The sequence below is a fragment of the Helicoverpa zea genome, chromosome 5 (genome assembly GCF_022581195.2).
Source record: "Helicoverpa zea isolate HzStark_Cry1AcR chromosome 5, ilHelZeax1.1, whole genome shotgun sequence".
Lineage (NCBI taxonomy): Eukaryota > Metazoa > Arthropoda > Insecta > Lepidoptera > Noctuidae > Helicoverpa > Helicoverpa zea.
The window spans coordinates 5,841,526-5,854,685 of record NC_061456.1 but is presented as its reverse complement, the minus strand read 5'-3'; the positions used below and the strand labels follow the sequence as shown (position 1 = coordinate 5,854,685).

Genomic DNA, 13,160 nt, shown 5'->3' with positions numbered 1-13,160 from the left:
ATAGAATTAATAAGTAAATTATGAGTAAGTGCAGTTATCAGGAAACAAACATTTTAGTACAATAAGTAATATTTTGGTATAGAATGTTATAATTTGGATTAGGCATATTTAACCAACAAAATTGTATTGTTCATCTCCTGTGGGGCTCAAGGAGCCTGCAATAGCAAGTTCTATTATTTATTTATCGTTTGAACTTACCCAAAACCGCAGTGGAGAGGGATTACTTCAAATTGCTTAGGGGATTAATCGTACAACTTCGAACCGGACGCGATTAAATTATAATCCCATCTGTATTTTAATTTGAAAATTGATATAGAATCAGCATTTTTGAAGGAATTAAAACAATTTTACTAGGACTCATAATACGAATGATTCATCATGTTTTTTAACCCTTCCTTGGCATTCATGCAATAAGCATATTAGACCAGACCTTTTCAGTTTTAATTAGAAGAGTTAATAAAGTCACCGTTTTGACTGTTTTCACCTATTTACTAGTGCTTCTATTACTTACTACTACTTATAAAATCTACCTATCTTTAAAACCCTGTCGCATCCTACGTGTGTGGTAGATTAATGAGGTCATTTCCTTATTAAGAACTTTCCGGGGCGACATCCCTGAAGACTAACAGAAGGCACCTTAATATTGTTTGTTGGTAGTTAGTTCGATAGTTTGGCATTTCCGATACTACAAACATTACTTATGTAGTTTTCCTTTATCTTATTCTGGGAGTTATATTGGACATATTTTCTAAATACGTCCTGAGACAAAAATACCGACACGAGTAATTATTATTTTCGAGTTTGTGTGTGTCCTTAATAAGGAAAAAGAAGAAGTCGATGAGTTATTTGGAATAAATAAATCTTATAGCAATGGGACCAATGGTAAACGGAAAATGTTAATAGCACTTCATTTGATTAATCGACAAGGAAAAATAACCTCTGAAAATATCAATCGAAGCAACATTCTTAGAGGATCTAAATACGTACTTATATGAAAAACCTATATGCATGCGAATGTCAAGAAACATAAAACATTCATTCTTCAGCTTTTAAGCTTATCGGGGTTTATCCTACATCCCTTATAACAGACGTAACAACTGATTTTCTCGTCGTTAAACCAAAATGGTCCACAAATTTTGCAATATTCTATATACAAGTAGATATAGAATGAACCAAATGTATGCTAAATATATGCAAATAGAAGTAACTTATTTTGGTGTTGCACCAAAGTTAAAATTTTTAACCGAGTCTGAAACGGAAACGTCGATTACGATAAATGCTTCTGACTTCCATCCATCTCAATGCATCATAATGTACTTTTAGGTAATTTACTATTAGGTTTATATTTTAGTGAAATAAATCTAGTCATATCTATACAAAATATACTCGACCATAAAGTTCAGTTCGAGTCTAATTAAGACAGATTACAGACGACGACAGTGCATCCGACAGAGCTTATCGCCGCCGAAATGCGGGCATTCCGAAATGTCTATTGTCACTAGCTTAATTACTATGCAATTTATAGAACATTAACTGCATTGTCTTGTACTTAGCCAAGTACATATTACGAGCTTAAACTCACACGTAGGTATGTGGTACGCGTCCATAGTTTGTGTTCAGTAACTTAGCCCGATGGTTTTGTTGACTGACGAGAAGTTTGCGTGCAAACACATTGCATATAGACGATAATACCTCACCTGGTTTACCAAAAGGTGTACCTAGGTCTTAATATTGCGATAACTGTTTTTGAGTATCTGTGAACCCATACGTAACAATTTTTACTGTTTTGATTTTAGCAAAATTTATTGTGCACCTAGTTAAACATAGGTGCAATAATATTTAAAAGCGGAGCCAGTATTCAGAAGACCTTTGTTATTTTAACTTTATGTATTTTTCTTTTTTATCACGAGCTGTTGGCATAATTGATTGCTTACTTACGTTTTAATAGATTCTGTCCGACAGAGGCGAAAGAAAAACGAGGAATTATGCATGTAGGAAGCAAGAGGGACCGCTGATCGATTTTTACAAATGAAGTGTTTTCTTTTTCGATCCCTCTGTTGGTGGGTTCTTTGCTGAATTGTTAATTGGAACTTATGAATGCATTATGAAAAAAGGAAATTGTATGAATTTCCTCTTTTTACCTAAAAGCTATGAGCCTATGAAGCTATGGACCTATGTAAAAATATTTCAAGCTAAAGCTTACTTATTATATAAGTCTATATCCATCTATCGTTTATAACTTCACCACTATTCTCTTCGCTCTTGGCAGAGCGGTCGTAGTCACGTTGAGGCGTCCACATTAGAGGCGCACACAGTTCTTCTTACGATCTCCCGCCATCTCTCTCTCTGTTAGCAGACTGTCTGACGCAGTCTGACACGCAGCTACCTACTGTGGATTTCACCTGATCTGTCCAGCGCATAGATGATAGGCCGCGCGATCTCGTTCGCTCCACTTTTCCCTGTACGACTATCCGCTCTATAAGTAGAGTTGCTACCACTATACGTAATGTGTTTGAATAGATACCTATAAAATTACCTACATGTTGTTAACAGGAAAGCATGCCGCCAATACTACGTGGAGAGGTGCTCCTGGACAGGATGGGTGCACAAGCACGCGTCAACTATGAACAGCTTAAGAAAGACGCCATAGATCTAGAACTGCAAATAAAACAACTACAAGTTAGTAAAAAAGGAAAAGGTTTTAATGTTATTTGAAACACATTGATCCTGTTCTTTTAAGCCCTCCATTATTTACATAAAAAAATACAAACATCCTTTTTTTTGTTTTTGGGAAGACGCCATTTTCAATTGTCAAATCGGTGGCAACTTCACGCTTGGTTACGGTTTGGTGGTGCAACCCATCCCATTGTACCTACAATGTTACTTAGAAGCACTGGATCCCAGATTAATTCATTATTTATTTTACAGGACAGCCTCGATTCGCTAGCTCGTCATCAAAGCAGGGGTCTTGAGAGCAATCTCTACAACAAAGTTAATGAAATTCAGGTAAAATAAAATACATTTGAAAGTAGGTATACCATTACAGGTAAGTCAAAAACAATCCTAAAGTAGGTATGTCTCTACCTAAGTTGAATATAAAACGAAAAGAGAATAGACTAAAATAGATTTCTTATAAAATATCTATAAGATAAAGCACTACGCGACGTAGATTTACCAAGCAGAAAGCTCTGTACCTACTACTGTACCGGAATAGAAAAACAAGTCACTCGCTGTCTGTACTTAGGTATTACTTATATATTTTAGAATAATGTGGGACAGCGAATTTGAAATAAATATTTCTTTCAATTTCATACGAAGGTACTTACCTACGTTTTGTATTTGTTTGTCCTTTGGCCCAACTTTGAATAAGTTAACGAAAGGCCAAACCAGCGACACATGAGTAATAACTCTCTTAACAATATCAAAGTTGGAAATATAAAGTGAAACCTACCATAGTGAATTCACCCGTAAAGTTAAATCGAAAACATTTTTGAAGCGAAAACAAAATCGGCCTGATTTCGACATCATTAAAATTTCACGCTCAGCCTGATATTGGAAAATAAACACAATGGAGCTACAAGTGGTAATACTTCACAGCTGTTGCTATGCTTATAAACTCTAATTATTTAATTAAGGTCTTTAACATGCCTACGTACATTACCTATTACATTACCTACTTTCTATAAATATCGGCAAATACCTCGCACATTCCTAATTTATACGGCAAAACAAGCCAATTAGTAAATAAAAAATAATTGTTTTGTAGCATATTTTTTTCTACACTAGGTACCTACTTATTTTATATTTAAAAATATATATCTACATATTATATGAAGTAACATAGTGGCGACACCTTTTGAACTTCACAGAAATCGAAGAGTCGTACAATTATTGTGGAAGACAGCAGCCAACGTAATTTATACAAATCGCCAATAGATGGCGTGTTTTCAAGTGCCGCAATATTTTGCACTACACATTGGTCCAAAGAGGTTGTAGTATCTTACTGTAACTGGTAAACTGGCCGTTTACAAAACTATGAAAAAAAGAAAGTAGAATAAATTCAAAAAGTTCTTCAGTTTGGTCAACTCCCAACTTTTTGGTCTGTTTTAATTTTAGGAACGTCGTTTTGAGTGATCTAGTGAACTGTAAATTAAAATAATGTTTTAATATTTAGGAGGACATTTCCATCAAGAAATACGACTACAGAGCAACACAACTGCATCTAGCGGCCGTTAGAGCCCAGGTAAGTGTGTTTTATTACTATAAAATAACACAATCTTGTGAAACGTGATACGAAATGTGTTAGATTCAAAATTTTCAGGAATTTTATATTACCTGCATTAGATTTTCAGAGTAAATATATTAAATATATTTCTATGAAGATATTTTCATTACCAACATTTAAAACCAATAAACATCTACAATATTGTACCTAACTACATGCAATAAAAGATAGAGTTAGATAAATGAACTTGTATTCAATCAATTATCGCAAATGCACCTCTTAGGTAAATTAAAATATATCACGAAATTAACCATTTACCATAATATCATAGGACTACAATATTAACTTTATACCTACCTACTTAACAAATCTTGCAATCTTGAGTCGCGGCTACCTTCTTCGTTCTGAGTTTGAGTGTATTACCTATTGGCGGGAAAGTATATTTCAATCGACCAATCAACTGATACGTCAACGTCAACATTTCTATTACGAAATTCAAATGCGATTCGTTTTTATCTGAGATTAAAACTTTTGGCATAAATTCAAAGTGACCTATTAGGTGATTGCAATAGTAATACTTAGATACCAACTAAACTAGATCATAATTACTAACGAATGATTTCTGCCTTTACGGAATGCATGCGCAAAACACTCAAGACAAAGCGTTTCATTAAAGTTAATAGACAACTTTGAGTACGACCCTTGTAACCTAAACCATTCATACACGTCGTTTCTAGTGCGCACGCCTAGCTCTAGGGACATGCGAAGTGACGTTCGCATTTTCAAGATCAATCAATACCCTCAAAATATTCCCGCAGTTATGAAAAAAATATATCATGGAATAATATTCTTTTGTCTAACTCCAGATATTAACCTCAAGCAAAAAAAAACTGTTACCTACGTATAGATAGATCTATGCTTTTCTTATGTAGGTATCGTAAATGCTAAGGTTTTCTTTTCATGAATTTAATCCGCACTATGTCGGAGTCATCTTTACAATTTTTTTCAAGTTTTGTTTTGCAGCAATGTTTGTTTTCTCTGCATACGTGAGCACTTTGTTAAAGCTTAATGTTTCGTAGACAGTCGCGTTGCCGCATTGCGCACAGCCTCCCACTCAGTCGGGGAGCAGATCTCGTCGACTGTCATAACCTCCCAAATCGCGTCGCGTGAAGCCTTGGCTTTAATAACAAATATCGGAATATATTACTGAAATTAGACATTTGGAATAGTGTTGTTTAAAAAAACTTTAATCACGGATAACCCTAAACGTAAACTGAAGTTTCGTGCCAAGATGGGCTGGATATCGATGAAAAATCATATGGTAAGTGTTATACTTAATTAAAACAGTGTATGAGATGGTGTAGATTTTAACTTGAGCTTATGATGTGTTCTTATGTGTTCAACAAATACCTAAAAACAACCACAACCCCTTTCTTATTCATAAATTAGAAGGTCTACAAACCAGATGGGTATGTAGCCTATGAAGATAGAGCTACGTCCATTCAGAAGCTGCGCTAAGCATACAGCTTTTGAATACCTACTATTGACATTTACGTACCCCCATACTAGACACACAGTCGGGCAAAAAGCTGCATTGAAAAGTAGAATCATTTCAGTTTCATAGATTAAATACGTAGTTTGTAGCGTTTAAATAATAAAAAACAATGTACTATTGCGTTTTAAAATAGGTAATTATCAAAACTGGTTATGAGACGGCAGATAAATAATGTGCGTTTTAATAAAAGACTGCTTATTAGCTAGATTCTTATGTACCTACTAATACTTACTCATGAATCTTATGTCTTAAAATATTGCGTTTATTTCGTTTTATAGGTACTATTTTTTTCCTAATAAAATTATTAGTACCTAGTAAGTACGAGCGAGAATAGTCATAGCCGAATTCTTTTTTCTGATGGATAATTAAAAAATGGTGTAGAAGTTCAAAAGTGTTTGTGGTACAGAAGAAATGTAGGCAAACTTATTGAATTGAAAAATATTAAACTGTTGTTATACATGTCTCTTATAATTTGGCAACTGAAAAGGTTTCCACTTTGTAATGTTGAACGCTTCCATAATTTTCCCGCGCTCGATGGTGACGCCTCTAGCGGATAATCTTGGCAACGCTTTGCGTCATGAACACTCCAAATCGTGCGTGTCGTGTTTGTATTCGTGGATAATATTTATTTATTTTTGACTTTTGTGACCAACACAGTGAGTGAATACTTAGTGAATAATAATGAAACTTTATAAAGGTAAGATATATTGAATGATATATTATGATTATGTAATAGTAATTGCCTATCAAATTAATATGATGACGAGACATTATTTTGGGTAAAATTGTAGCTGAGGTGAATTAAATCTTATAGTTCTAGCTGCTATTAATGTGTAAAGGATAATATGAATACTTTTTATTAATATTGTTATTGAATTGTCACATTTAAACTTAACTAAATTGTCATAACCTCAAAATATTGTCCTCTATTTTCACGCAAATTCTATCATGTTCGGTTCAAAAGTCATGTCAATTTGATGAACCATGTGTAAACGAGCAGTAGTTTCGCAATATGGAATTTCAAGTAAGATCGGACATAGCTGTATTTACGTCATAAAAGTTCTTGAATGTTTGGGCGGGAAAGCACTACCTACACGAATTTATCCCATTCTTTGACCAATATTCCATTTTCCAGCATAGTATATGTAGGCTTAAAGGTGTATTATAATTTTGACAATATTTATAAATATATAATTCCTTGTTATTGTATCATTTCAGGTGCACAGACAGACTGTTGATAAACCTATTTAAAAAACTAATAAATAATCATAACACAAAAACCATGAAACCCATACCAGTCGATAAGTCTTCGTCTAAGAAAAATGGTTACCTATCCGATGATGAAAATGTAAGATACAAGCTCAATACTAATTACTTCAACAACATTGGTAAACCACCAAAAGTAAAGAAGACAGAAAAAGCTAAAGATGAAGATGACAACATACGCTACAAATTTCCCACTGTTTTGAACAAACCAAAGCCCGTTGAACAGAAGCCTAAACCAAAACAAAAAATCAAGGTCAATTTTTGGAGCAATAAGCAGTCAGTGAACCGACTTCATAACACGCAGAAATCTAATAGAAGACATACAGTAGGAGCAACGGCTGAGGACACAACTTCTTCCAAGCCAAAAAGTACTGCTGTAAAAGTCAGGAAGCGGGTGTCCTTTCTGCCTTCCCCCATATTTTCTGAAAATCATGTACCCATGGTAACAGTACCTGATGATTTGACAATACAGTTAAATGAAGAAGAAGCTAATGATTTGGCTGAAGACTTAAATCTGGCATTTGTTAACAGCGGCAGCAGTGATAAAAAGACTAATCACTCACCAAAAAGAAAAGCCAGAAATGAAAATGTGACAAATCCTCGGGAGGCTAAGCGTAAAAGGAGTTTAGAAGATTATTCTAGAGTTCAAGGGAATGATAATGAACTGGAATTCTTCTCCAAATATATTGTTCAAAAACTGAGAAGAATGGAAACAAATCAGCGTATTTACTCAGAAAATCTAATTAACACTGTTCTTATGTTAGGTCAACTTGGTACATTGAACGGTAAATCAAAGATAGCTGATTCATAATATTAATAGAATATTTATTAGTGAAATGAAGTTCATAGATTAGCATAATATTGTTTGATAATAATTTATCTTAATATCATGAAACTATGGACCAGAACATTTACAAAGACATCAATCACGCTTAGTTACATAATTATACTGTCAATTTCAAGTTGTGGTGCTTTTGTGTATGTTGCATAGATAGTTGCATAAATCTTTTGGTTACATAAATGTTTGTTGTCATACTTTTGTAAACTAATATTTACAAAAAGTACAATAAGAAGATAAGTTCAGGCTGTCAAGTTAACAAAGTTATTGGCATTTTAATATATTATTATTTATAATAGGTAGTAACTAAAGTAATAACTTAATCAGCAATTAGTACTATAATATGGTGTTGACTGACTGTCAGATAATGCTAAAATTCTTGCACTTTCCTGTCAATACTTATGTTTGTTACCATTAGTTAATCACTTTCAATTACCCCTCCATAGTGTAAGATTTTGTATTGAATATAGAAATTGTCAGTTTACATGCTTGGTTAAATAAAGTGTTGTTGGAATGTTAAAAAATATTTGGGCAATTTAAAATTGTTATTTTACTCGTGTTATTAATTTAATGCCTCCTTGTATATAAAATATTTAATAATGAGTGTTAGGAGGATGCATTTGCATGTATTTTATGATTAGCTCTATTCATAGTTTTCAAATATGTTGTGGATGTCTAAACATTGGTTAAATATTTACTTAATGGCTATGCTTTTGTTATTTAACTTTAAACTAAAATCATGTTAGAATTCTTCTTAAGATTTATTTTTTTGCTCATAAATTCATCATAATATTACTTTAGTACATATCACTTCGCCAATTGTGTCTGTGATGACTTACAACATTATAAATAAATGTACGCACAACTTTTATAAACCATGAAATCTTTTGATTTGTTAGTGTTATTTTGGCAGATAAAATATTTACACTATTTATTGAATGTTGTATTTTAAAGGGATTAGTTGAGTACTGTCTTTTTGACGAAGAACATATTTGTCTTAATATATGGGACACACTAGTAACTAAGGTGTACTTTTTTGCCTTACAACTAATAAAGTATTCATAGAGTTATTTTCCTCAATTGTTTCATTTGCGGCTTTGGCGAATGTAATAGTTATGTAAATGATACAAGATGTTTCCTTTCATATGGATGTGTCATATAAATACACATGGAATATTCCCTCTACTCATTACTTACATACCTATTAGTGTTAGTTATTGATATTATATTCTGGTACTTATATTGATGGTGTTAGTTGGTAATTTAACTGTCAGCTCAACCCTGACAAACAGTAGAAATACTGTAGTATATTGTTAGGGCATTATTTCCTTCCGTATGTTTGTATTTATCTACTTGAAATGCCTTCCTTGGGGTGTTTCCAAATTGCAATCCGGTAATTTAGATAGACTATTGTCTGGCAGCAGTGGGCTTACAATTAGTCACTATTATGTATCTACTGTGTGGCTTTGTGAATACTTTAGCTGTAGTTAAACTTTCCTGGAGAAATGTTAATGTCGATATTGCATTGAATCTGAATCGGATGCAATTGCTTTGCCATGTTCTCACTGAGATGGGCATTTTATTTGAAAATTATGTGTAGGAAAAAACTTGTTTTTCCTAAATGATTGTATTTTAGGTAGGTTCTAGACTGGTTTGGAAAATTCGATTTTAGCCAAGAGCTTTTATTTGAAAATTAACCAATGGGAAAGTACTAATATATAAAATTATATGTAATAGGTGTGTAGATATTTAATTTATAAACAAGTAGGTTAATAGGAAGGCTCTGTTTATATCTGTTATCAGTCTCCAAGCAATTTAATTTCGCATAAATGAAAGCATTAGTAGGCAGCAGGTTTATAGCTACCTAGCGACTATACCTCTAGGCATCTTAGGATTGCGTGTTGTTTGCAAACGGTTGCCGGGTTACGTCGGATCGCCGCCACGCTACATCCGGCGCCCTGCCCACAGTCACTCCTCGCCCGCCCTAACTAGCGGGCGGTATCTCGCGGTCGCGATACCCATACATTTTAAGTTTCTATCAATTTCGCCCGGTTTCCTGAATACCTTTTACATATTTTATACACTCAACTGGAATTTATTCTCTGGTTTCGTTTAATTTCAAAATACTTATATATTTTTTTATATTTAAAAAAACTTTTGTAGTAACTTGTAGAAAATATTCATAAATAAAATACCTATACAATTTTGATACTGCTTTTTCAAGACCGCTTTCATTTTAAACGAGAAAAATCAGGCATCGTAAAAACTTCCATTAAACTTAATTAAATAAAAATGGATATAATCCATAGATTGCACTATTTAGTGTTATCGCAGAAATCTGATCTGATGACTATGGAGCGGGAGCAAAGAATGCGTGTGAGAAGACAGTCCAGCCTCCCTGAATATAGCAAAGCTAACAGGACACGACAGCGATTGGAACAAGTTTATTTTAATGATGTGAGTGTCAAAATAACGAAATCCTTTCTTGTCCTAAGTACAGATTACAATAGCCTTAACTGGGTATTAGAAGTGACATAGATTACGACTTGCTTCTGTAAGACCTTGCTTGTGCAGTATGCTAATCTGATTGATACCAATGTAGATTAGGTAGGTACCTAGGTAATATGTAAAATGCTCGAAAAGGCTTTTCTGTGGTTAGTGCTCTCAAAAAACCTGGGTCTAGATTCCAATTACCTATTACAAATAACTACGATTCTCCTCGTACTGATCAACATCTAGGAAGGTGCTGGCCTACGAATATGCTAATTGAACTCTAGCTCATAACGAATCCGTGCCTCCTCCATTGGTAAAATACCTACGTTTATTTATTTGAAACATAATACATAAGTACTTACTAAATAATTAGGTACCTATGCTAGTGTGATTTACAGCACCTACCTACTGTTTACATGCCATCCTTGACAACTAATAAGAAAAAAAAGCTAGGGTAATTATTTCTGAAATTCATAGCGAAACGAGCAAGCAGTCTTTACGCTAAAATCCTATCTGTTCGGATCCGATTTCTTGCTTCTAGTGCCTACTTTGATCATGAGCACAATGAGTGGTTTTAGGACAAAGGTACCTACTTAAGTTAAGTGTACCAATATTGGTAACACAGGAGCGTAATCGCGGTACCTCTTTCCATGTTATGAAGGACTCTACTTTTTACGGTTTAAATCACGTATTTATCCCGAAGTAACTGGTCTAGATACCTAGTAGTTGTAATAAATTTAAAACAAAAAAAAACTTAACGTCTTTTCTTAGGCTGTAATCTGTCTCTTTCCCAAATTTTATCGGAATCGGATCATCAATTAAGCGTGAAAGGAAAGCCTAACAGATACCTATAGGTACAATGACTTTATGAGAAGAATAGCTAGCAAGATGTATAGCTACAAAAAAAGAGATATTTCATTTTATCAAGAAGAAGAAACAATAAGTTTTATCATTATCACATAAACATAGAATAGCTAACTAGGTAGGTAACTGTTCTGTTATTGTATGTCTGGTGTAGTTAGTGGGCTATGTTTATGGTATTGTCATGTTATTCAGAACACAAAGTTGGTGAAAGTAAACAACAAGCTACTGGTGTTTTCAAGCAGGTGTAATTTCATGTATTTAAAAGCATATTAACAGATAATTATGATGATTAGCAGTTTAGTTGGTACAGCATACTTAAGTACCTACTTGTAGTACGCACTGAACATTTTTGTTCTGTAAAGGACACCCACTTTAAAAATACCGACGTAAAGGAGTAGATTTCAGAAACTTGAATAAAAAGAGGATATAAAGGGTATGGTAGATAAGTCGCTCCACGTCATCGTCCATCCGCCGCGATAAGGCGCTTTATAGTCCCGGCCTTTATTTGAACTTGACACGATTCTCTTCTCTATCTTGATGCAGTTAAACATTCTAAGACATAAACGTGCTTTGTCAGCACATCTGTATTAAAAAAACAACGTAAAAACTTTGTATGTAAGTACCTAGTTACCCAGACATGCCTAAACATTGCACTGAAACAGTTTGTTCTGTTAGTAGCTAGGTACGTGACTCTAATAGCCATGAAGTCATGATTTGTCTTTCAGATAATTATGTAACTGGGGTTGGTTCTGTGGTGGCGGGTAGGTGCCCCGGCACCAACAAGCTTCAGGGAAATTTGACCTGTACGGCACTAGAATTAAGGTGCAGAGTAGCGTAGCGGTATAGCAGGCGCAGCAGAGAAGGAGGATAGTAATGACGGTTTCTTGAGGAATGAATAGTGTTATTAACTCGATTTAAATATATATAATCAGCATTTACAAAGGATCACAATTACAAGCAAGGCAACAAGCACGGATAGCACGGGAGTTGTCGTTCGTACGCGTAGTTAAAGCACACTGCCGGCGGTCCCAAGAAATGCACTCGGCGCGTGCACCGCTGCGCGTGTGTGTGTGTAGCGGCGTCGACCACCACATCACCTGATTTAAGGCCGCGGTACAAAATCATAAGCGATGGCGATTTTCTTCAAATTGTAAGGTGGTGGCCCAAGTGATATTCCGCTACAGTTCTTAGTATTCAGGCGGATCGGAAAATTCTAAACACTATCTTGTCCAAAGGCCTTGGGAAACTTCTAATGGAAAACTGTTACCTGCCTACCATGTATGTATACGTACCTAGGTACTGAAAAAGTCCATTAACCAACTTCTAGATGCCTAAATTATTAATTTTCAAACCTTATTTGTAGACCAACCAATCAGAAAGTAGATGAAGAAAAAAATCAGTGTTCGAAAAACAGAAGCTCACGCAATATTTTTTGGGCGGTGAATGCACGAAATCGTGTTCAGATCGCATGACTTAATAACGTGCTGCTTTTAGTATTTCAAAGTCAGAAGGCTGGTGTTGTGTGCGCGACTTAATCGATTGATACGAAGCCAGGTACATGGTTACGAAGCCAGTCCTAAGTACGATCTCAGTAATGAACGCCGTCAGACAACCTCCAACAATCTGGAACACTATTTACCACAATATTTACTTTATTATCACAATATTCAAAACTTCACTCAAGTTTTATTGAAGTATGAATATTTTATGAATCCTAAAAGTTGTTTGTACAAATTGACTTCCTTTGTTTTTGTAGAATCCATTATGACCAAAGTTTCTGATAACAATTTCTACGATAGCAACCTTGGAGGTTCATTATTGACCTTAGATTTCTTCAGTTCACTGACATAACTTAATTGGCGTGGCAATCAATAACCTACACTCTTTAATGAACAGTAGGTGCCTAACTAGCTAAAATA

The 13,160-nt window shown here is 34.4% G+C and overlaps 2 protein-coding genes across 2 annotated transcripts in view; both read left to right on the top strand.

The window, feature by feature from the left end:
* LOC124630203 overlaps window positions 1-13,160 on the top strand; it is a 151,149-nt gene that overhangs the window by 113,242 nt on the left and 24,747 nt on the right. The window contains exons 9-11 of the mRNA XM_047163947.1: window positions 2,554-2,679; window positions 2,929-3,006; window positions 4,175-4,243. Of these exons, the coding sequence (XP_047019903.1) occupies window positions 2,554-2,679; window positions 2,929-3,006; window positions 4,175-4,243 (273 nt within the window). The remainder of the gene's footprint in view (window positions 1-2,553; window positions 2,680-2,928; window positions 3,007-4,174; window positions 4,244-13,160) is intronic.
* LOC124630202 lies at window positions 6,323-8,959 on the top strand. The gene is made up of 2 exons (XM_047163946.1): window positions 6,323-6,477; window positions 6,999-8,959. Exon 2 carries the CDS (start codon window positions 7,063-7,065, stop codon window positions 7,855-7,857), a length of 795 nt encoding a protein of 264 aa, XP_047019902.1. The 5' UTR covers window positions 6,323-6,477; window positions 6,999-7,062; the 3' UTR covers window positions 7,858-8,959.